Below are 24,515 nucleotides of genomic sequence, written 5' to 3' on the forward strand. Positions count from 1 at the left end.
AGAAACTCTCACATTTGCTATGCTGCAGTTTAGCACAGCACTAGGGAGAGAATTTGTCAAGTGCTGACAAACAAGTCTATATTGCAGGATGGCCAGAGCATGGAATAGAAACTTGCCCACACTTAGCAGTGAAGTGCTTTGGATTCTCCAGCCTTTTTTCATTTGTGGTCTACTTTTCTGACAACCAGGTCTTTCCTTGGCTGTCCTCCATGGATGAGCAGGTTGAAGTAGCTTGCTCTGATAGCGGGCTTAGGCCTGGTAGAGCCTTCAGCTCTGTGTATAAAGCTCTTCCCATACAAACAGCATACAATGCTTTGTCAGTCCCTAGGTTCTCTCTGGGGAAGACATTGGCTTTTATTTTCAGGAGGCCCTGTGAATGGGAGCTAGCTGTCACCTCGTGTTCACACAAGGCACAGCTTTCACACCAGCTACACATGGGGAGAGTCACACAAGTACTTCAACATGCCACCAGGAAAGCTTTAATTGGATTCTTGAAAGTTAAGAATGTTGATGGGTTTTACTGCATTTCCCACGTTTACTTAGGGATGATTGTTTTCATGGCTGGTGGAAGTGCCATTCTGTGCTGGAGCATTCTGCACTGCCCGAGTTGACTGTGCCATCACATGTAGGTATGCTGGATTTCCCTGCCTTCACTCATGTTGCATCCAGCAGGCACTTCCCTTTACTTGCATTTAGGGTTGAAATGGATTTTCAGAGGTTCCCAGCACTTGTAGTAGTTTTTGTCTAGGCGATTTGAGGTCTGGAGGCCCCATTTGGTGACGGCAAGGCTGAGGGATGATTCAAACATGAAGGCCTGTTGGGAAGAGGAAAAGTAGGTTAGGGTAAAAGAGGAAAAATTTAAATCCAAGCAAAGTGTCTGCTCTACCACAAAAAGGATTTGCATATGTTTGCAAGTATTTCCAAGTTCTGTCTTCAGCCTGATGAACTCAGGGAGAATGCTCTTCAGATCTGGCAATGCAATGCTGGAATTAGTCAAGTCTCAGGAGTGACTTTGGACTCCCTGCCTGCCCAGGAAAGCCAGGTTGTTCAAAGTCTGTTGATGATCATCATTAGATTTTAGGGGGTAGAGACAGGAGGACAGCCAGGGCATTTACTTCTGTGCCCATAGGCCAAGACAAAAATGAAATTTTTGTCTTGGCCTATGGGCACAGAAGTAAATGCCCTGCTCAGGCAGCAGTTTACGTGGGCAGAGGATCAAAGCTGCCTAACATCGGATGTCTCCAGGGGAGCTCCTGGGAGCTGAGCAGTGCTCATCGGTGAGGGAGCTGAATGCTGCGGCAGTTGGGACCAAGTACTTTTCCAACTTGCCAGCAAGAAGTGACAGTAGTTAGGCTTTAGTTTAAAAGTGTGCTGGATGGACTATGCCATGCTATACTCCAGCTCTTAGGAGCTCCCTTTGCTCCTTACCATGGTCCCGTCTGCAACCCGCTCTGGCTCCAATTTGGCTTTGCTCGCCTTCTCGAAGCAGTCGGCATCTGGCCCGTGAGGGGTCATCATGCTGTGCAAGCTGCCACCTCCCGGCTGGAAACCTTCCTCCTTTGCTTCATAGTGGCCTTTGATGAGCCCCATGAACTCGCTCATACAGTTCCCTGCAGGAGGCAAAGAGAAGAGTTTGCAAAGAAGGGTGGTTGGGAGGGATCACAGACAGGCTGTGTGAGCTCCTTGAAACCCATGAGTTAAGCTGGGCCAAGCAGAGGTCAGAGTGGAAGTTTCTAGAGAGGGTATCATGCTAGGGGATATCAGGGATCCTACAGGCGATGCTTGTAAAGTTGTAGAGGATTTTATTACCTGGATTCCGAAACTCAGCTCCCTGCTGAAGGACGTTCATTAGAAATCACCTTAATGAAGGTGGTTCCATCAATCCCTAAATTATGTTGGTAGACCTGTGCTTTTTCTGTCATCTTGAGCTGTGTTAGTAATACACCTGCATATGGACTGCATGGTGTAACTTGGTTTTACAGACTGGGATTAGGATTGTGAAGCATTAAAAAGGAAGTTCTGTATAATCATCTCTGTATTACAGATACAACATACCTGATCAACGGTCTTATGAGAGAGCTTGCTCTGCTGTCCCAGGTTACAAGCAGGAAGTTATTTTGATATGATTCTACCACCTCTAGTCCAGTCAGGCACTTCATTACCTTATGCCTCTAATTCCTGCATTATCTGCCTATTTGTCTACAGCCACTGTATGCCCAAAGACAAGGAGCCAAATTCTGTCCTTCCCTGAGGAAGAATGCTTTCAGTAGACCCTCTGAAACCACTAGAGTAACATACTGCTGACTTAGGCAAGGATGGTACATCTAATCATTCAGTACTTGCTGAGTTATGCTCCCTGTAAGGAAAGTACTTTAACATCTGTGGTCCAAGCTTTCAGCTTTCCTACACCTAATGTGACTAAACAATATGGCAACTTTCTGCTCAGCAGTTAGTTTTGACAAAACCAGGACATGCTTCTGTAGCTGTTTTATATATAGCCCTTTTTAACCACTAGTTCAGTCTTTGTTAAGTACAATCCAGAGTCTGAAATGTTTAACAGCAAAACTAATTTAGCTCAAAGCAGGGTTGGCCTATATATATATGCAAACATTCATTAATTTTCACTCCAAGTTGTCAGTGTCTCATGTAAGACTGGATAGTTACAAGCTTTTCATTGAACCTACTCATGTACTGCACTTGGCACATTTAAACTGCAGTACAGATCCTGAGAGCTGGATAGCCAATTTGTCTGCAACAGGAATTTTAATATCTCATAGGAAGACTGAGCAGATAAGTAGGAAACCAGCATGGCACTTAGGAAATGAGCAGAGTCCAGTCTCTTTTTCGCTTGTAAATTTCATGTGTGAACCCAAACAACTTAGGTGTGCATCCCTTCCCATTAGTTAAACAGTGTTGTCTACAAGCAGGACTTTGTGAAGTAAAAATCTTTTAGTGGCCAGTAGGTATTAAGCACCCACCATAATGAGAATCACGTAAGCACTCTCTCAGACAGAATGACTATATGCCTATGGTATAAAAAGTGTATCAGAGATTTTCAGTCTAAGTTCAGAAGTACTTAGGAGTAATTCACAGCCTCTAAGCATGTAAATGTAGCCTGGAGAAGTCAGTATTTACAAGCTGCATAGCCTCTTTGTATGTGAAATTGTTATGGTGTCCAAGAGGAATATTTTTGAAACACTGTTGCTATACTTGGTACAAAGTTATTGAAATATGAAAACCATAACTCTTGAGTGCATCAAAATTCTCTGAACACAGGCTTTCCACTGCACCTGAGGAGAGGAAGCAACAAAGCATTTCTGGCAAGCAAAATAAGCCTCTTGTGAAATACTTGGAGAGAAGCAAGTTCAGCAGAACTGAACATGTTGAAATCAATATGGTACTTCTACCCCAGAGTTGCTCAGTCCTGCTATACCTCTCTTAATGCAACATGATTCTCATCACAGCACTAATTTCAGAAGTAATTAATGTGCAGTATCTTGATAGTTGACTATCACAATGTCTGCCTTACTCACCCAAGCTCTTTCCCTCCATGGCTGGGGTAGAGCAGACAACCAACCTGCTCATCATGAATTTAGTGCTCAAGCTTATGGCTGAGGTGCTGTGGTCAAGTGAGTAGCTATGGCAGCTGTCCTCATGGGTACTCTTAGATCATCACAACATGGACAAGAGAAGGAGAGTTCATTCTGTCTTTTAGCACAGACAAGGCAAGGCTGAACAACTTCATGTATGTTATGGCTCACAATGCATTTGTGTAAACTTAGCACTGCTCTGCTGATGAGCAGCAACTTCATTGTAACTAACCAGCAGTGTGTCTTACCTCTTAGGGTCTAGAAAACGTGTCTTGGCACTATCCCAGCTAGTCAAGAGATGTGTTTTCATGTCACCCTCATTATTGCAAATGAAAGCAGAATGACAGGGCAGGACTTTGCCTGTGGGATTTACTCAGATGACTGCAGAGCTTCCTGCTATGCTTGCAAGTGCCACTAGTTCTGCTGGCCTCCAAGGTGCTTGGAAATAATCTAAGTAGCAGAAGGAACTGGCTGTTAAACTGTGGTTAGTAAGTGTGCAGAAAGCCTCTCAGCACTTCAAAGTGACCACAGCATGGTCACTTAATAGCTTCTGAGATGGAGCCTCTTAGCTGTTGATGTAAGGGGTGCAGGATAGCCAAGCTTTCCCCCTCAATCTCACAGAGTAGGGTGTCTCATCCTGTCACTGGAAGGGCAGTCCCATGTCAGGAACTGCATTTCTTGCATCTATTCAATGTCATACGTTGCCCATCCTTTGCCAAGACAATTCCAAAAAACTGCCAAAAAGAAACCAGCTCAGCAGATGGCAACCAAATCCAAAAAATATCAACCAACTCCCTGCCTGAGAAGCCAATTCCTCATCACTGGCCTCTTAAATGTGAGCAGTACCTCCATCACTGTGCACGTGGTGAAGGAGGGACTGAGGAGAGCCAATTCCCTTCTTTGCTATAACTCTGATCTCACCATACAGGTGCCAGCTCTGTACCCCTCTGTGCTTCTCACTGCTTCTAATATGATATTTCCCTTTCTCCTGTTCTTAATCTATGTACTCTAATGAGATATTAAGTGATTCATGGCTGGGTTACAGGACAATATCTGACTCATTTGTACAGTGCCAAGTTCAATATGCACCCAGGCTCTGTGGGAGCCCCTCGGCTACAGACACATCCATCTATGCAGAAGCAATGAGCCCATCATCTCTGAGTTTTCATGAGATGCTTTAAATAGGAACATCCTTGGATTTGTCCTATTTCCAGGGAGGACTGACTGACTCCAAGAAGCTGACTAACTGAGCCAAGGACAACAAACCAGACTGCTGCTTCCCTGCACATGCTCTCAAATAAATGGAGACTTTTTTCTTTTCTGCAGCCCTGGATTTGAGCACAACCAATGAAGTGCAGACTTACGGTGGTAGTAAGGTGGACGGAAGGTGTTGTTTGCTACCCCCCATCGCGGGGGGAATATGACAAAGTCAGCGAGTGCCACTCCAGCACGGGTCGTCTTGGCTGTCAGGACAGTGAAGATGGAAGGATCCTGGAAAAAAGCAATGTGAAAAAGCATGAAACAGAGCAGGGCTCAGAGCTGTCTGCTCAGGTCACCTGGGTGGTAAACCTGACTGATACAACCTCTCCCTTGCCTAAACTCCTTTGTCACCTGCACCTGGTAGCGTGGATGAGATTTAGGACTCTGGGGGACAGCACTCAGCATCCCAATTCCATGCTTGTACAGGGGGTACAAGAAGTGGGTCTCCATGGTTCTTCCTTTGAGGAGCTTTGATGATCCTTCCCCATCCTGGCCCTTGTAGCTGGCAGCATAGTAGAGGAGGGTGGACAGCACTGCAGGATGAGTTACTGCAATTCCAGAAGCAGTTTCCAACACTCCTACCACAAAACCACACCTTTTCCTTAGCCAGTTACAGAGGACAGGAACATCCTGCTAGAGGCATTTAGCCTCATGGCTCTGTTAGTTTACAAATGGAGAAGAATTTGCAGAGAAACAGTGGCTTGTTGAAATCTCCAGTCCAGTAAAATTATTTTCTGGGCCTTTGACCCCAAACCTGTCCTTCTCCTGGCAGATTTTTGTGGAGTTTTAAACGACACTTTCTCTTGGTTTTCTCACTAGAAACGCTCCAGTCTCCCTTGCACACCCACTTAAATTGCTGTGGGCACCTCTCCCACTGGACTGGTTTCCTTTTTAGATGAGTTGCTCACATTAGTTTTGGCTTTAGTTATTTTCCATGAAATGTGAAATTATTACAATGAAAGCTGCCAGCTCTTCGAAATGAAATTCAGTGCTGGACTCAGAGGAACCAGAGGAAGGAGTCTGTCCAATAGCAAGAAATAAATCAAGGCAAGAATTTGAAGCAACGGTGTTTTTGCTGAGTTGCACAGTGTATATTGGCATCAGTATTCATTCCTCCTCCAGGGAACAGAAATTCTGTGCTAAGCTGCACAGGGCTGTCTGAGAAGCTGATCAACCTCCAGTTATGTCTTTGAACCACAAAGGAGGACATCTTCTCCTATGAAACCTTGGTTTGGACCCAGGGAAAGCAGCACAAAAAATTTCACACTGTTTCTTAGAGCAAAACATATTTTTTTAAGAGGCACAGAGTCCCTGGAGCTCAGGGTGGGTTTGGATGGCACAGCAGCACAAAATTTTGCTTTGCCTTGCCCAGTTCCAGAACTTACCGCGTGGTCAAAAGCAACAGCATTAATGACCATGAATTTTCCCAGGTGGTATTTGTATGGTGTGTAGTTCCCATGCCAAGCTACAACATTGTAGGGGGAGTGATCCTAGCAAAGCAAAGAGACCCAGGATTACCACATACAGCCTTCCAATGTGCTACACATGTGCAAGATGCTGCTCTTTCCCAAGTGAAAAGTGGGTTTAGTACTGGTTAGAGGTACACTGCCAGCTCTTTAAGCACAGACCAGTGTTGTGAGGATGAGGTTTTTCCTCAGCATTTCTGCTTGGTGAGCCTCAGCCTTCCCTCTGGGGTTTGGTCTCTAAGAGCTTTTGAGTGCTCAGGCAGTGTTTGGACTGCTGGAACAGCTCTCTGGTATGGCAGCTCTGGATTGTCACAGTAGCACCAGCACCTCATTTCTACTTTGTCACTATAAACACTTGGAAACATAGACCACTGTTGTGTTTTTGGACAACCCAGTCTTCACAAACACTTTTTTTCCCGACTGAGGATCCTCAGCTGGGAAAATGAATGACCCAAAAAGACAAGGGCTCAGTTCTACTCCACATAGGGAGCAGGATTTCAGGAGACAACATCCATGCTACTAAGCTGCATATCCCAGGCCATGCCCTGGCAGTCACTGCACTTCAGTGTTACCTGTTCTCCCAGGGCATCCTCACCTGCTGAGCTGCAAACAGCTTGCCCTGGTACTTGCTGATCACCGTGTAGCCTCCTGGCACTTGGCGGTCTTCGTACCACGCCACGGGCACCAAGAAGTCACGTGGGTTGGCCAGGCCATTGGCTCCTGGGAAAGGAGACATGACAAAGCTCTTTGGGCAATCTGCTAGTGAAGTGAGAGGCTGGTGCAATTTCCTGGCTTTGTGGGTGCCACTCTGTGTTATGAATGACCCAACTGGTTTTGGCCCACCATGAAACCTGAAATAGTCATGTACTTCTCCTGCTCCTATGAGTAGGTAATTGTAATTCATCCTAGCATTCAAGTCCATACTCCCTTTGTGACTAAGACAGGCCTTCACTAGTTGCCTTCTGAATAAGTTTAGTACGTCATCCTCTATTAGAGGCATGTAACAACCAGGAATTAAGTGAAAAATGGAGGATGAATTTCTCTCTGTTCCTGGGCATCCTGCTGACAGGATGCTTAGCCATGCAGAAGCTACAAGGCATGTCACAAGGGGGCCAAATACATTTCTGAATGCTAACAAAGAGAGCAATAAAAGAGTGATACCTACAGACCCAGGGCATACTGAGGGGTTGCTTAATGTGAAGGGTGCATTTTCAAAGTGCAAAGCACCATATGGGTGCTGGAGCATTCTTCTCCTCGTTAGTATTATTGTTACAAAGTGGTTTTGAATTTCTTGGATAAAAATGCAGACATTACTACCTGCTGCTAAGGTTTAACAGTCACTGCTTTTCTCCAGCTGTCACTTTTTTCCTAGTGAAAAGTGAAGTTAAAATAAAGTAAGGCAGAAATACAAAAGATCTTGGTCTCTGAGGAGAAGGCGGGTAGGTGGTGAAGAGGAGCTCTTATAATTACCACCTCCTGAAAAGGTTTACAAGGCAAGTGCACTCTTTCTCTTTTCTCCAGAAAGTAAGCCTTATAATAGATTTCTGCCTTCTGGAGACAAAAACCCCTTCCAAACCAAAATCCCAAAGAAAGTCTAACTGTGTCTGAAAAAGCAGCTAATGGGAAAACTTATTACAAACAGGCTGGGCGACCATATCAATAATCTAGTAGAGCAGGCACAGGGTAGGATAAGTGGGGAATGGCAGAAATCTGCAGCTGGCTAAAAGGTGAGCTGTTGAAAAATCACTGTAGGCTCCATGTGGAAAATGATGTGCCCAGGATGTCATAGAGAGAAGATGCACAAATGGGGTTCCATTGAACAGCTGCAGATTGGGTTGGTTCTCCACTGAAAGAAGGACAAGCTTCACTTTCACCATGGCCATGATATACAGATGCCCTTGAATGCAGATGTGCCACACCAAGCTTGTTACTGATTGATAATATCAGCTAATTTGCTTGAAGCATGACCAGTCCTTTAGATCATATTGAGAGCTAAAAATATCTAGTGGGGAAAAAAAAAAAACCCCAATCCAACTTAAAGCAACCAACCCTGAAACACCAGTCTGAAAGTGGAGAATTGTTGGTACTGGTGTTATAGGTATTTTAGCTGTTACAAGAAGAGTTTCACTTCCCTTCCCTGAGACAATCTTAGTAGCAGTAACCAGGAGGTGTTTTTCTCAGCAAGATAAATTTGGAGGCAAGTACCCAAAGGATAAGGAAGGTGACATAACCTGAGCTGAGCACTGCCAGAAAGCCGACTGGGGCATCATGATGTGAGCAGCAGGCCTTCGGATGCTGTGTCCCCTCACAATATCTTTGACATGGCAGCAAGAGGCTGTGCCTTCATGATCTGTGACTCTGCACAGAGCAAAAGGCATCTGGCACAGGGGATCTGTGATTTATGAGTGCTTTCCCTCTGCACTCAGGGAAAGCAGATCCTCCCTGGCAGCACCACACGGAGATGTGAATGTGTTGCTGATCCAAGTCTTGTGCTGCTCATTTTATTGGTTTCTAATTCTCCAGAGGAAGCAGTTTCTAACACTAAAGCACTCCAAGGTTCCTCTGTTAACAGAAGTAGGGGGGAAAAAAACACTTGATTAAATCTAAAATGAGCCTTCAGGAATATCTCATTTTCAGTTGCCTCTGAAACCTGCCCTTCCTTTTACCAGGAAAATTCTCTCCTATCACTCCAGATTATGCTGTATCTGTAAGTATGAGACATCAGTGGTGATGGTCTTTTTGGTTTCTTTTGGTAGGAACATGTTCAGAGCCAGCAGATGGGGACACACTGACCAGAACTGAAAAGCAAATAGTAGAAAAGAGGGTGGGGGATAAGTGGTCCCTTCAGTGCCAGGGGAATCTCTGGACAACTGGTCTGTCACAATTTTTTGGGCAGATGCTTTCTCTTCTGGGGAATAACAGTGCTGGAATGGAAAACATCTTTGTGAGGGAGCACGTGCATGGGAGGATGTGATGGATTTTGGCTTGCAATTCATGCCTGTTCTTAATGAAATTCACTGTAGGTTTAACAGGAGATCATTACCAATGGGTCCTAGGTCAGGCAGCTCAAAGTGTGCCCCATACACCTCCAGGATGTAGCCTCTGGTCTCTCCAAACACCTCCACACTGAAACGCATTCCTTGCTGGAAAATAAAGAAAGATACTAGGATCCTCCCAGGACTCTGCTGACAAACCATGAGCAGCTGAGTGCAGGAGTTGGCTTGTTCCAACATCTGACTCTGAGCCACAGGCAAGGTGCATTCAGCCCTTACCTGGATGACACAGATTTCATTGGGCTCCACTAGCATCTTCCCAAACTCAGTTGTGATGAGCAGTTTTCCTTGCTGGGGCACTGTGGAAAAAAAATGCAGTCAGAGCAGCTGAAGTAGTGTGATGATTGCCACCTTCTCTGTCCCTGTCAGAGCATCCAGGCTCCGAGAAAGAGCAATGGGCCCTTTCTGACACAGCTACACAGGAACTCTTGCAGCAGAGACACCTGCATGGGAGTGAAGCCTCCTGACCAGCCCCATCATCCCCACGTCACAGAAGGTACTTGTATGAGCCAAAGCTTCATGGCCCCTTGGTGTAAGGTTTGCACCACAGTACTGATAAATGGGATTTGATACATTTGGGTCCATACTTCTTTGTCTCACAATCTTCATATGAAACAGTGCATGTACCCATTTTTGTCATGACTGTGGCAGTGTGAGATGTCTGGGAATAACTGCTTCCTGAGGGTAGAAGCAAAACTCTGCTAACACTTGTATTGTTTTCCATGATTGTCCTGGCACAGGAGAGATCACATTTTGACTTGAAAAACTAGCAGATTTACAAAACCTGCCCTGGCACTTTTACTTCACAGTAGTGAGGGAGGTGAGTGAGAACAACTTAATAGCTATTGGATGGGACAAATGTTCCTGTTGGTGTCCCGAAGGCATTCCTGTTCCTTACTCAAGAAAGATAAAAGCAAATATGTGACTTCTGATACCACTCAGAATATTTTTCAGGGTGTATGGACTTTATGTGTCAACCTCCACCCTCACTGTGGCAGTCTGGTTGCCTGAGGCTGGCACAGCACGGGAGCTAAGCTGCTGTGCCAAATAATCTTGGGCTAAAGCAACAAAGACATCTAACTATAAGCTGTTCAGAAATCCTGAGGTTTATGATTACCAGAAAACCTCTGCCTGTGGCGTGTCTAATACCAGTCTGGGGAGCAGTAGGAAATGATCCCTGAGCAACATGGCAAGGAAGCTGGGTCACTGCTCAAAGAGTTGAGGTCTGGCACAGCAGTAGTGCAACTCGCCCAGCAGCCAAGCTGGTGCCAGACCATCAAATCTGCATGGCATGGGGGGTGAAGCCAACTCTCTCCTCCAAATCTTGGCTGTAGAGCCCCAGGCTCTGGAAGAACAACGAGGCAGGCAGGTGGTACCCCAGGTAGAACCACCTGGAGGAAAAAAGAAGCCAAAGGATCAACTCACCAATCAGGAAGTCGCCATCCGAATTATAAAGGCATCTAAAGAAAAAGGAAAACAGTAAGGTTAAGGTGCTATATATAAGCCCCATGCATTTGTGTACACCACAGCAACAGCTGGGGAGTTTTGAGCTGGGAGACAGACATGGCAGAGTTTCACAATTCCACAGAATATTCTGAGTTGGAAGGGACCCACAAGGACCATCAAGCTCTTAAGAAAATGGCCCAGCCTGGAAGCAGGATGTCCTCTGACCTCTGCCAGGTCCCTGCCTTTGTACTCATGGGCACATCAGGTATTGTAAGCTGGGGAGTGGGGCTGATTTCCCCTCTGAGCCACTGCAGGGAGCAGCAACATCTGCTGCATGTGTGTTGAATTCTGAGGAGCAGCTAGAGGACCTAAATCCAACACATCTCCTCTTGCTGCACCCCCATGTCCAGCTCCCTAATTCTCTTGGTGGTTCCTCACCCACTCCTCCAGTGTTTGACTACAGAGCACAGCCTGCTGTGGACACGGAGAACATGCTTACCATGCACACAGGAGCACAGGATGTACAGGGATGCTGGGAGCCAGACTCAGGTTGGTGGCAGACAGCCAGCCAGCCTGGAGCAGCCTGAGCCACCAGCACAAGCAGGCACTGACCTGTCGATCATGGAGGTGTTGCAGACAAAAATATGGACGGCGATGCCATTGCGTCCTCTGGGCTCACCGGCGCCGCACAAGGTGTGCAGTCCCTACAGCCAAACCCAAAGCACCAGGAATGAGCAGAAGGCAGGGAGCAGGGGCAGCCCTCTTTCCTCCCCTCACCCCACCTTCTTGCTGGCTCTCACCTCCTCTCTCACTTCCCAGCCTTTTTCTGTGTGGCCTTTTGTCAAGTTGTTGGATTCTCTTTAATATAATAAGAGTTTCTTAAAATCCATGTAAGCTAGTGTTTTCCAGCCAAGGGTCTGGGGAAAACCGAGGGCTGGGGCTTTTTTTTTAAAGAGCTCTGTGAAAGTCGGTGAAGAAAATCAAACCCACTGACAGTTGCTTGAAATCTGCAATCATCTCTCCTCCCATAGATGCTCTGCAAGCCCAGTGGTTTCAAAACTGCCAGTATTACCCCAATTCTGAGCATCTTCTGTGCTCTGCCATGTCCTGAGGGGAAACAGATGGAGGATGCCCAGATGCCCGGGTTCCCCAACTTACGCTCACAAAGTCCATCTTATTCTGAGGGGCTTTTGGAATCTCAAAAGGTTTCCATCGCAGCTAGATCGCAGCAAACAAAAAACAAGAAAGAGGTGTCAGTGATCAGAACACAAATGGTGGAAATTCAAAAAGAAAGTGGACCCCTGTCCTCCCCCTGCTTCTCCTTGCTGAGGTAGCTCTCTCTTCTTTCCTCTATTTCCTCGTTGCCTTTATAATCTGGTTTACAAGTAGGGGGGAGGTTGTTTGTTTTTGTGGGGATTTTTTTGGGGGGGTGGGCTTTTAAATTTTTTAATCATATTTTTGTAAAGTAGTTGGCAGGCCTGTGTAGTGCAAAGGTTAAAGAAATCCTATTTTAAATCTACCTCAATAGATAAGTCCTCAGACAGAAGGTGCCAGAGGAGCCCAAAATATTTGTTGGATTTGAATCCACCTGCATCCTCTCACAAGAAGTTCCACAGTTTATGTTTGTCTGGGGCTTTTTGGTTTAGTTGGGTTTTTTTAATAATTTTGTTTGGATTTTTTTTTGTTTGTTTGTTTGTTTTTTCTGTGAGATATTTGTTATTGGTATTTGTTTTCTCCCTGCCTCTCAATCATAGCTTCACTTTGTCATCTCTGCTCCAGTCATGAGAGCTTTCTTCTGTTTCAGCATTTCTTGCTCAGATGCCACCCCATGTTTTTTTATCATGTTTGACTCCTTTTCAGTTTTGTCATCTGTGTCTTTTACAATTCTGCCATTGTCCTTGGGTAATTTTAAAGTGTCATTTTTCCCATTGACTTCAATTGGCTTTGCATAAGGTGCCTCCATATGGCCACTTTTTTAGATGGATGAGGATTGCTGAAGCTCCTTAAGTGCCTGGGTGAAACACAAAGCTTTGCGGGGAAGAATAGGTGTTGTCCAACAAACTGAACCTTGTCTCTGGCTCTGCTTCAGAGAGGATAAGAAGGAAAGCAAGAAGGTGGCTCCCACTTCCTGCCAGGAAATAACTCTTATGGGTTTGGTGGCAAGAGAGGGAGTGAGCAGGAGATTTGCTGCTGTCTCCTTAGACAAAAAAGGTACTACGCTTAAATGGTTTCACATGCCTGGGAGCTGGGCATCTTGGAATTACTGTAATCATAAATAATCATAAAGGTAGATGTAGGGTGCAGAAGGGCATCAAGAATGGATGAGGTGATAACAGAAGTCATTGAAGCTTCATCTGGGAAGGAGCACCAAAGGCATGTAAATATGAGCCTGTCACTGCTTCTTGGTCAATGGCTGGAAAACATATTCCAGCAGATCTGGGAAATTATTTAGACAAATGGTGAGGCTGCCGGGAGGCTGGGAATTAGCTAATCATGATGCATCAAAGGGCAAAACCTGAGAGAAGTGAAAACCAATGACCGTGAGATGATGTTGAGAGGAGAATGGCAACAGATTAGCAAAACCAAATGTTCTGGGGCTGGCAGGGGAGAAATCATGATTAAAGACAGTGGCAAGGCTGTAAGAGAGGAAGACAAATGCCATCTCTCTGTGTGTCTCTCCAGAATGAAGCGAGATTTCCCACGAGGGCTGCAGAGAAATGGGCTGGCAGCCAGTAGCCTCTCCAAAAGCACAGGGAAGGAGAGGATGGATGGCAGAGACATGCAGCTGCTCTGCTGGCTGAGCTGGGCTGTGAGAATTTGATGTGGGACACTGAAGGAGAAGAGAGAGCAGATTAAAAGGTGGCCAACAGGAGCCCCCAGGGGATTTGCCAGGTAGCACAGGTCTAACCCTGTGGAATGGTAGCCGTGCTGGGAAGCAGCACAAGGATCTGTCAAGATAGGAAGATACAAGCATCGAGGGCTGTCTTTCCATGGTGAGGAAAAATGAAGAGGTGGCGGACAAGACCCTGCTTCTGAATTGGTCAGACCCCCAGGAACCCATGGCTCCCCTCAGACCTCTTGCAACTCAGTGCCTTTGCACTTCTGATTAATTTGATATTTGACTGTCCTCCTGGCTGGACCAGGGCTCCTCCCAGCATGGTTACCTGGTTGGGGTCAGGCTCAATTTCATCCCAGTCGTGTGTCAGGTGGCCTTCCTCGAGAGGTTTGAAGGGTTTGTGGCAGACTGAAGGTAGGATTCGATACAGCCAGCTACAAGAAAGAAAAACACCTGGATTAGCCTGGGGAAGAGGTTAAACCCTCTGGGTAGCTGCTGGCTGACTGAGCTTCTAGAATAACATTTACATGGGTGGCAACTGGAACAAAAGGTTTATTAAATACCAAACTAATAATATTAATATTAAAATTACATAGCAAACAACAGCTCACAGCCAGAGGTTTCCAGAGAGATGGCTTTTATTATAGGCTCTAAATACAAACATGGCCTGATTTATACAGGTAAATGTCTATATGTGTATTTATGTGTAATTACTTATGCCTACATTCACACATATGCATATATAAAATAAAGATACAGCTTTTTCTGTTGCTGAAATACAGCAATCTCACAGCTGGAAAAAGAAGCTTGTTTAAACACAGATATAAAGCAGTTCAGACAAGACAGGGATGATCAGTATCCAATGGGAAAAACAGAGGAGCTCTCTGGAGACAACCTGTATCTGAATTTGGATGCATTACAAAAAGTAGCATCCTATGCTTGGTTGGCCATGCCCATGCAGCAAAGCCCAGAGTTCTATGTGGTGCTTTCTGCTGCTGTAGGGGGTCCCCCATGCCTCTGTCACTGCCTGGGACCACTGCTGTCCCTCCTTGCTGCCTGCTGTGGGCCCTGCCAGCGCTGCCACACACCCTGCATGGTGCAGCCAAACCTGAAGCTGGGCTTTCAGTCGGGTGAGCAGAGGTGATCAGAAAAGCCTGAGCTAGGCAGGGCAACCAAGCTTTGGATGTGTTAACAGTGGTGGTTGCAGTTTGGGCAAGTGGGAGAGGGGAGGAGGGAACTCTCTCTTGAGAGCTGGAAAAATTCCATCAAGGACAACTTCGTGCAGCAAACAATGATTCATCCCTTTCCCACGCACACTGAGAGCTGGCACCAGCCTGGAGAGCAGAGGCATCTCAGATGATGCATTTGCCTTTCATTAGAGCAAGCAGCAAAAGGGACAGAAGAGCCACAGTGGGAAAAGCAAAAAGAGAAACCCATCTTCTGCAATCTAGTTATGGCTGGAGCATGACAACCGGGACAGAGCTCTGGGAAGCTTGCTGCTGGCTGGAACAAGCTGTTCCCAGCACTGCTGAGGTGTTAAAGATCATGCTGGGTGCCTGGCACTTTTCTGAGGCCCTGAGCAGCCCCAAAATGGGAACAGACTGAGCTAAAAGCTCAGTGGCCCCAACCAGTGTACAGGAACATCCCTTAGGAGGAAAGAATCTTTCTCAGAGGCTTGGCTTTGACACTGTCCATCATCAGGTGCTTACCAGTGCCAGTGGGCAGGGGTGGTCCTTCCATAGAAGTATCAGGCCTGAAACCCTGAGGTTGTTTCACACAGCACACATAACCCATTCAGGACCATGGGATCCCTGTGAATATCACCCCCTTCCTCATCTTGCTCAGAAAGCTACTTTCTTTCCCACCCCAATCCGTCCTTTCTCAGCATTTTCTTAACCCACTCACCCCGCCAAAGCCTTTTCTCTCCGTCTCCCATGGTCTTCTGTCCTTGTCCCTCTCCCAGAGCACAGCAGAGGTGTTTTACCCTTCCAGGCTTGCAGAAAGCCCTGAGGCAGCCTCTCCGCTGCTCCCCAGTGCTCGCCCCAAGTGCCACATCCCCCTCCCAGAGCCAGGGGTCCCGGTACCTGCGCTTGTTGGTGGGCCGGGGGCAGGTGAAGGCAGAGCCCGAGAGCTGCTCCGCGTACAGGCCGTACGGGCACACTTGAGGGTTGTTCTGGGTGGGAGGAGAAGGAAATAGGAGTGAGAGGCAGTGGCATGGAACTTGGCTCTGAAGCCTCCAGCAGGGCACTGACCTGGGCACCCAGCACTCTGATGCTGTAGGGTGCTGTGCTCTCCTGAGGCTGTGCTTCAGCTCGAGTACTTGTGTGTTCTTGCTCCTCTGAGGCAGCCAGACCCCAAACACCATTCCCACATGCCACAAAAGTGTCCTAAGGAGTCAGCACAGCTACTGAGGCAGCAATAGAGTAAGCTGCAAGGGGCAGTGCTGCGCAGGGTCAGAAACAGGAGTATCAGCGAGAAGGAAATAATTCCCCGTGAATGCAGACTGAAAAGCAGACTGGTATTGAGCACAAACTTTTCTCAGACCAAGTGTTCAGAGGGGTTACCCCAGAGCATTGTCTGGCTGGCTTTCCAGAAGGCTAATAAAGACTTGCAGAAGCTGAAAGCACTGAATTCCCCCTTCTCCTCCTGCCCTCTGCCTATGGAACTAGTGCCCAGAGCAGGCGTTTTGGTGTCGTACTGCTTCCTCCTGACAGCGCTGCTTGCTGCCCAAAAGCATCAGTGAGCTGTGTAGGAGCCTTTGCTTTCCTGCAGGGTTTCTGCACAGTGAGAGTCCTCCTTTGGAGTACAAAGGGGCCACTTCCCCCTCTGCAGAGCCGTGGGTACAGCTAGCACAGGTTTTAGCAACCCTTATGAGTTCATAACTGGAGGACAGATTCCTCCTTTTCAGAGAACAGAAACTAAGCATTTTGATCTAAGTAGGCCACCATCTATTTATTTGAGATCAGCAAGAAGCAAAGACATCCAAAAACTGCAGGAAACACCCCAGTGGGTGTCATACACCATTTGCTATCCCATCTCCTTCCTGCAAGGTCTACCATAGCATCCTGTGTCCTGCTGCTGAGCAGACCAGCCATCCATATGGTATCAAACCCTGCCCTGAGAGGTGGGCAGAGGGGAGAGCTAAAGCTCTCTGAGTGTGTGTACCTTCCAGCCCTCCAGCTCCATCTTGTCAGTACGTGTATGCAGTGAGGCAGGGGGATCAATAACCCTTGGAATTTTTATCTTAGCCAGCACTACTGCAGATGCCAGTCTTATAAATACTGCATTGGAGAAAGGATCCATTCCTGGGACTGAAATCTTTTCTGTCTAACTTGTTTTCAGATTTTTCTATTAACTCTTTTGATACAGAGTCCACACTCTGTCCAGATGAGAGCACCTTAGCCAGGAGCTGGAGGAATCTGCTCTGGAAAGTGGTGCTGCTGTGGAAATCTTCAAAGAGCACACCCACCACATCCCACTGCCTTTTTAGAACCAGCAGCCACCACTACTGATCTTCCAGTTTTTAGGTGCTTCTATCTTACATTTTATCTAGCCAGCCTCAGTAACAAGACACTGCACTGGCCAAACTATCAGCCTGAATCAGCACAGCAGTTTCTTTCTTGTGAGCACATTGTGGGCTGCCATGCAGACCAAGGGGACATGTGCATTTAATGTGTCCCTGTGCTGTGTCTTAGTGTCCTCACTGGCACACAACATGTAAAGTATCAAAACTGGGGGGATCCAGAAAACTCAGGAAAACCAAAAGCTGAAAAAGTCTCCATTTGACCTTAATTCTACTGGCCTCTTTGTATAGATGGGGAAGAGGAGCACCAAGGGATGTAATTGGCTAAGCACCAAGTCATTGAATCCTGGAATGATTTGGATTGGAAGGCACCCTAAAGACTATCTAGTTCCAACCTCCCTGCCATGGACAGGGTCACTTCCCACTTGAACAGGTTGTTTAAAGCCATCCAACCCGACCTAGAACATTTCCAGGGATGGGCTATCCACAGCTTCTCTGGGCAATCTGGGGTAGTGTTCCACCATTCTCATAGTAAAGAATTTCTTCTTAGTGTCTAATCTAAACCTGCCTTCTTTTGGTTTAAAGCCATTCTGTCTTGTCCTATTCACTACATGCCCTTGTGAGAAGTCCCCTGCAGACCCCTTGTCCTGCAGGGGTATCTGGATATTTAGGTATTGAAAGGTTCTATGAAGCCTCCCTGGAGCATTCTCTTCTCCAAGCTGAACAACCCCAACCCTCTAAGACTGTTTTCACAGGAGATGTGCTGCCATCCAAGTCCAAAGGATTACAGAAGATTCAAGGGAAGCCACAGGCAGCCTCAGAGTGTGTGCTGGTGTAGAGGAGACCAGCACAAAAGGAGTTGAGAGAGGTTTAATTCTCCAGGGTTTCATTCTCACCTCTGGGCACCAAGAGGATGGCACCACGTAGGTTGTGATTCTTTTCCTTAAAACACGTAATTTATTTTCATCCAACATGTTCAAAAGTTAGTTTTAAAAATTCATCTGTCACCTTATTACTGCAGGCATTCATGTCCCCTCCCTCCAAAGAGGCTTCTCCCCTGCCAAAGACTCGTATGTAAGCTTCATTGAACCCCATTCCTGCAGAAGTTGTGAAATCTGCCTCTCCTGCATGAGCATCTCTCTCTGCCAATCTTCAAACTTCTGCTCTGGTTTAGTCCAGAGCTGGTGGCTTCCTTCTCAGTGTGGTGAGCCACTTGTATTGCAGACTCCTTTAGGAAAAAAAACCCTGTTGCTGAGCAGAGGTAATTTAGGCAAGCCTCAACATCCAAGGTGAAACTTGGAAGCTCAGAAATAACTTAAAAATAGAAAGTATGAATGGAAATCTTTAGTTCTGACTCCTGCCAGCATCTTATTATTCCAGTCTTGTATAAAGAAGGTTTCTGGAGATTTTCATGGTGGCAGAGAGAAAGGAAACATGTTAAGATGAAAAGAAGCCAAGAGATTAGATATTCACTTAAGAGTGCATTTTGATAAAGCATTAAAAAACCCTCAGTACCTGTCCCTCCGGTAAAGCTCCTGGACAGCGTGGATCCTCAGAAACATGTTCATTTCCAAATCCTGACATGTACTGTAAAATAAACCACACAGCTCATCACTGTTTTGAAAACACAATCAAAACCTCTCCAAACAACCCACCCATTGCTTCCCCATGCATTTTTCCAGGCTCTTTGTATGCATTAAGACTTTCTCAAGTGATATGGTTGCATGTTGCCACACATCATTTTCACAGCTCCTTGGATTTGCTTCGTTAGCTAACCATGTGGTGGACTGGGAAGCACAGACAGGAATTGCTCTCCTCAGTCTGCATGTCCATTTTGACCACATTCTGCTCCATTAAGGCTCTTGTGAAGTAACCCAAGTATCACATAAACTGTCAGTCTCAAGGACAAGAGGGTGACAGATAGAAAGAACTGTGCACCAATGTCAGGGATGTGTGTCAGCACCATTCATGTTCAATGTGACTTTGCTTCAATCATGGGTGTTCCAAAATCTGGAGACTGCCTGGGTCCTCAGATTCTCAGGGAATGAAACTGGGAATCATTTGGTTGACATGCCTTGTGATAAATCCCCATGCGCAAAGAAAAGGTCAGGCTATAGATGGGATGAGGGAGGAAGGGAAACAAAGCCAACTTAAACTGTGTCACTGGTCTGCCCTAAATAAGCATTGTCCTGTTGGGCATGAACTGTTCACCACAGCTGTAAGCAGGAATTAATCCATTACTGGTTGACTGTCTGGGTCTCTAGAGCAGTGAATTCCCAGGAGACCCACGGATGAAGCAGACCTACACATCCTCCCATACCTGCCCTGCCTACAGGTGCTGTGGTCTGAGCATGGCTAAAAGCCACAGGATAGAATGGATGCAGATCCCAACTTTGCAGCACTGGGAAAAGCCCCACAGCAAGCCTGAGACACATAAGGGAAGCAGAATAACAGAGACCTTAGCTTTGCACTGTCAGAAATCTAAATGCAGTCCCTTCAGATGCTACAGGAAGCCACAAAGCAGCTCTGTTGAACTCTGTGTGAACACAGAGGTGTTTTTTGGCAGCGACCAGCAGTTCAGCCCCATGGCCTGGCGAGGGAGTTAAATATTAATGTTGCCCTCTAACAACTGCAAGAATATCAGGGCTGCTCATCAGCCTTCAGACAGTGGTGCCAGGATGGCAAAGCCCAGGAGCCCTAAGGTTTGGCTGTCACACATCCTCGCTATGACCAGCACTGAGCAGCCCTGGCAGGAGCTGGGATCATTCAGGATCCCCCCTGAGGCACAAATCTGAGATTAAAGTGGACTGATGAAGCCTCTACACCTGGTTTATTTTATATATAGTATTACAGTGCCTGGATTATTCCCCCCAGGGATGCTCAACCTTGGCCAATTTGCAGCCACCTTATATTTTTTCCAGTGTAGCAGAGACTCAGAGAGCAAGCCTGAAACCTCCTGAGAAATCATGTATTTTCCTCAGGCTCCTTTCAGCGACCTGTAAGAGAAGACCATTCCCAGGGGGCCCAGGATGGCTGAAAGCCCTGCTCAGCCTGAACCTGAAAACATCCCCGTTTCCATCGGTTCAGGGAGGATATTTCTCTCCTCTTGCAAATGAATATACATTGCTGGGAGCTGCTCTCCGCTGGGTTCTGCAAGAAGCATATTGATATGCAAAGCAGTAGGTCACCTAAGCAGCCTTGGCAATTGTATTGTATTGGAGCATTTCCCCCCGCCCCGTTCCCCCCCTCCCTTCTTTTAAACGGAAATGCAGCAATATCTGATGGGACTGCAGCAGTTCCAGAATTAACTGAGACTGCCACACTGCATCCTTCTTTACCGGGAACATAAAAGTGGTCCGAGTATTTGCCTTCGGGGCAGCCCTGGTGAAAAGGGGAGGAAAGCGGGAAGAGGACGAAGAGGGAACAAGCGGATTTTCTGGAGGCATAGTCAGCAAGTGTCGACAGGCTCTGCTGAATGCTGATGGAGAGCTGGCAGGGGACAAGCAGTGGTTCTTTAGAGGGTTTGTGTACCTGGCAAGCATCGTGTGCTCCCCGGGAGCCCCGTGCCACACTGCTGGGGTGAGGGGGAAAGGGAAAATTTGCTGTGACAAATCCATCCCTTGCCCTTCAGGCTAAAAAGCTGGCGACCTGCACATCTGAACTGCCCATCCACATCCCCAAAAGTCCCTCTGCCGAGCAGAAGAGAGAGAAAGAAAGGAAAGAAAGGAAAGAAAGGAAAGAAAGGAAAGGAAGGAAGGAAGCAAGGAAGGAAGGAAGGAAGGAAGGAAGGAAGAAAGGAAGGAAGGAAGGAAGGAAGGAAGGAAGAAAGGAAGGAAGAAAGGAAGAAAGGAAGAAAGGAAGGAAGGAAGGAAGGAAGGAAGGAAGGAAGGAAGGAAGGAAGGAAGGAAGGAAGGAAGGAAGGAAGGAAGGAAGGAAGGAAGGAAGGAAGGAAGGAAGGAAGGAAGGAAGGAAGGAAGGAAGGAAGGAAGGAAGGAAGGAAGGAAGGAAGGAAGGAAGGAAGGAAGGAAGGAAGGAAGGAAGGAAGGAAGGAAGGAAGGAAGGAAGGAAGGAAGGAAGGAAGAAAGAAAGAAAGAAAGAAAGAAAGAAAGAAAGAAAGAAAGAAAGAAAGAAAGAAAGAAAGAAAGAAAGAAAGAAAGAAAGAAAGAATCAACCCAGCAGCAGGCGTCTCGTGGCAGCAGCTGCTCTGTGCCTGCGTTGGTGCTGCACCGTGCCTTGCCTGAGAGCAGCAACGCAGGGGCACTTTTCCCCTGGGCTGGATCAGAGCTGCTGCCTTCCCCGGCTGCACCGGGGGCTGCAGAGGGTGGCACTGCCCCACTGCCTCGAGAGTGGCAGCAGAAGCTGCTGCATCATTGTTTGGTCAAATAAAGTCTTTCTTGCCAAGAAAAAAAAAAAAAAAATAGAATTCTCAGGTAACTGCATCGAGGGCTGAAACAAAGACATTGGCAGGACTGCGGCCACTGGAGGGGAGACGCCTTGCTGGTCATTTATCACCCTGAGTGTGATAGGCTCCAAGACTTTTGCCTAGAGATTGGATGTGGCTTTTCTTATTTGCTGTTTCATTTTCTCCATCCCTGTGGCATACTTCGGAGAGGCTTCTCTCCTCTGCATGCCCATAGAGGGGTGGTGTCAAACATCATTTGGGCTCCCAAAAAGCTGTGCCACATGTGCTCCTTGCATGCCTTGGAATCATCATGCTTCAGGGCTCTGGGGCATCATGCAGGGACCCTGCTGATAGAGGTTGGGTGGGAGCAGCAGTGAAAGGGCCAGGTATCACGGCTTTTCTCCCTTCCAACCCTCTGAGCCCACCTCCACCCTCCCCACTTCTCAATTTGTGTTGCACAAGGTGCCCCTAAGCCAAGGGAAATGACCTCTTTCTGCCTGCCCAGCAGCAGAGCATCCTTCCTGGGCTGAAAAATCTGTGAAAATGTATCCCAATCCATCTCTGTGAAGTGACACCATGATTTCAGTCCAAGAGTACATCCCCCTAGGTCTCTGCCTGGCCTCTACAGTTCCTAGATAAGTTATAGATATCTCCAGGTTGGGTTGGTTGATGGGCACTATTGTAATTGAACAGCTGTTTTCTCTGTTATACAAAATAGTCTCTGTGGCTCTTTGTTTTCAGTCCTGCATTTAACTGCTGTTGTTATTTTGTTCAAGATCCTGTAGATTTTTATGCCAACAGGACCTTAGGAATTCATCTGACTCCACTTTGGTTTTTGTTTTGTAGTTTTTCAATAAAATGAGAGAGATAAAAGCCCGGCACAGCATAAAAAATTCAGCAAAGCTCATTGATTGGAATAACTGGGATGTAAAGCAGAGTGCTCGCAATGGGTGTCGTGCTCTGACCTATAAACCATAACCTTTTGTTCTCCAGATTAGACAGCAGGCATGGGAAAAATGCATTTGAAGTCTGAACACATAGTCTGCAAAATAATTAAGACCCTTCTTCAAACACTGCATAATATATTTCTCTCTCAGCTCCTGCTGCAGGACACAGGGAAACAACATTCCTCTCTTGACAAGAAGCACGGCACTTTTTATCAGCTCAGTCCAGTCAGCACTGGAGTGTTTAACACAAATGCAGAAACATTATGAGCATCTGAGGCAATGAGCAGAGCAGGTCTCACCCTCTGTGTGGGGCTCCACAGCCTCTTTGCAGGCTGAAGCCCAAGCACACAAACCACAGCTCTGCCCTGGTGCTGCAGGTCCAATATTCCCAGAGGAAGCTGCCACCTCTCCTGACATTTTGACATCCCTCTGCTCCAAAAGGGCTGGAGATGGTCCAGGGCCAGACCTTTCCTGAAAGGACCTGCTCAGCTCTAGGCTGGGACGTGACCCTCTGTGGACAACAGAAGAGTGGGGTGGATGCCAGGGCAGTGCAGAGGAAGGGTAAGCCAAGAGTTTTGGAGGAGAGATGCCAAGAGAAGGTGGAGCAGGCGAGGTGGTGACGGGGTAGGGACACAAGTGACGTCTTGGAGAGGAGCTGCTGGCAGAGCAGCCTGCTCCCATGGGCAGCTCTGCACAGACCCACACTCAGACCCACTGCAGCCACAGCCACAGTGGCCAACAAGGCATTAGGAGCTGCTGGAAGTGAGTTAAAGATGGATAAGGAAGATGCAGTCACAGCCATGGCATGAACCAGCTGGACCCTCATCTGAAACAGTACAGGGGCAAGGCTGCCCTGCTGCTGAAAGAGGATAGTGAGAGCTGGGAAGTGTCATGGACAGGCATGGAAGAAGCACAGTGAAATCTTACTGTTTGAGGAGACAGGGTTTCTCAGATGTGAATGAGACCTGTAAGAACACTGTGTAAAATAATGAGCATTACAGAAGGTGCTGAAGAGCACACATATGTATCTCCAGGACTAAGAACAGGCTTAGTAACAATGACATCCCAAAAGTCCGGGGAGAAATATGATCCTGCACTAGCTCTTGAGACTCATCATGTCCTGGGGTGAGGCCCTGCTACTCCTGCCTGCTGCAGCAGCTCATGCACCCCAATGGCCCTGGGGCAACTGGCCCCCCACAACAGCGGTGAGATTCAGAGTTGCAAGTCTCACATCCCTACGCTTGAGCCACAAACCCACCCTCTAACACCCTTCTTCCAAAGCTCCCCCGTGCTCTGGCAGATGGCGCAGGGAAAGCTCCTGCCAAGCTGCCCTGCTGGGGCTTGGAGAGGAGGGCATGGCCACAGCCTTGCTGTCCTGGGTGCCCTGCAAGGGGTCCTGAGAAACAGCCCTGAATGGAGCTGCTCCCCGGGGTTGCTGGGGAAGATGGCAGCCAGGGTTGCAACATCTGGGCAGATGTTACCAGCCACATTTCATAGGCTGAGGGGGAAACACCCCCTGGCAGCCAGGATGGGAGGAGGCGTGCATGCCGAGGGTGGGGAAAGGACAACTCCCACCATGAAGAGGTCCTGAGCAAGAATGATTTCCAAAGGAGGTGAAGAGGGAGAGAAACGCTTACTTATAGAGAAACACAGCAAAAATACTTCATCCCAAGAAAGCTTTAAAAACACACCCTGACACACAAAAGAGGGGCACAACAAAATGAAACAGAGCCCAAAACCTTAGTGTTAGCAGAGAAAGGGTGTCTACAGCCAGCACTGGTGGGTCACAGGCACCTGACCTCTTACCTGCAGGCCCGTCATCCTCCACCTGGTTATCCTCCTCTTGGAGCAGACACAAACCCCGAGCAGGTATGTGGCCAAAGCAGCCTGCCAAGCAAAGCCTGCTCACTGATCAACTGAGCTGGGCTGGAGGCAGGCTGACAGTGCTGGGAGTGAGAAAGTCCAAGGGAATTTTCAACCTGTTTGCTCAGC

At 47.3% G+C, this 24,515-nt stretch overlaps 1 protein-coding gene across 1 annotated transcript; it reads right to left on the reverse strand.

The window, feature by feature from the left end:
• Positions 1-456: 456 nt before the first annotated feature.
• On the reverse strand, positions 457-24,494 carry HGD (homogentisate 1,2-dioxygenase). The gene is made up of 14 exons (XM_066341013.1): positions 24,330-24,494; positions 18,690-18,761; positions 15,736-15,824; positions 13,980-14,085; positions 11,974-12,033; positions 11,428-11,519; positions 10,795-10,829; positions 9,589-9,668; positions 9,360-9,459; positions 6,912-7,036; positions 6,236-6,340; positions 4,955-5,081; positions 1,429-1,610; positions 457-814 (listed from the first exon to the last, which is right to left on the reverse strand). Exons 1-14 carry the CDS (start codon positions 24,342-24,344, stop codon positions 683-685), a joined length of 1,320 nt encoding a protein of 439 aa, XP_066197110.1. The 5' UTR covers positions 24,345-24,494; the 3' UTR covers positions 457-682.
• Between the last annotated feature and the right edge of the window lie 21 nt (positions 24,495-24,515).

This window comes from Sylvia atricapilla, chromosome 2 (genome assembly GCF_009819655.1).
Source record: "Sylvia atricapilla isolate bSylAtr1 chromosome 2, bSylAtr1.pri, whole genome shotgun sequence".
Classification (NCBI taxonomy): domain Eukaryota; kingdom Metazoa; phylum Chordata; class Aves; order Passeriformes; family Sylviidae; genus Sylvia; species Sylvia atricapilla.

Excerpts from the sequence above, each read along its gene's own strand:
- HGD (XM_066341013.1), bottom strand. Across the intron at positions 11,520-11,973 it reads ATAAGATGGACTTTGTGAGC|GGACTGCACACCTTGTGCGG; the intron begins GTAAGTTGGGGA and ends GTTTGGCTGTAG. Across the intron at positions 5,082-6,235 it reads CTGTTGCTTTTGACCACGCG|GATCCTTCCATCTTCACTGT; the intron begins GTAAGTTCTGGA and ends GCTTTTTTCCAG.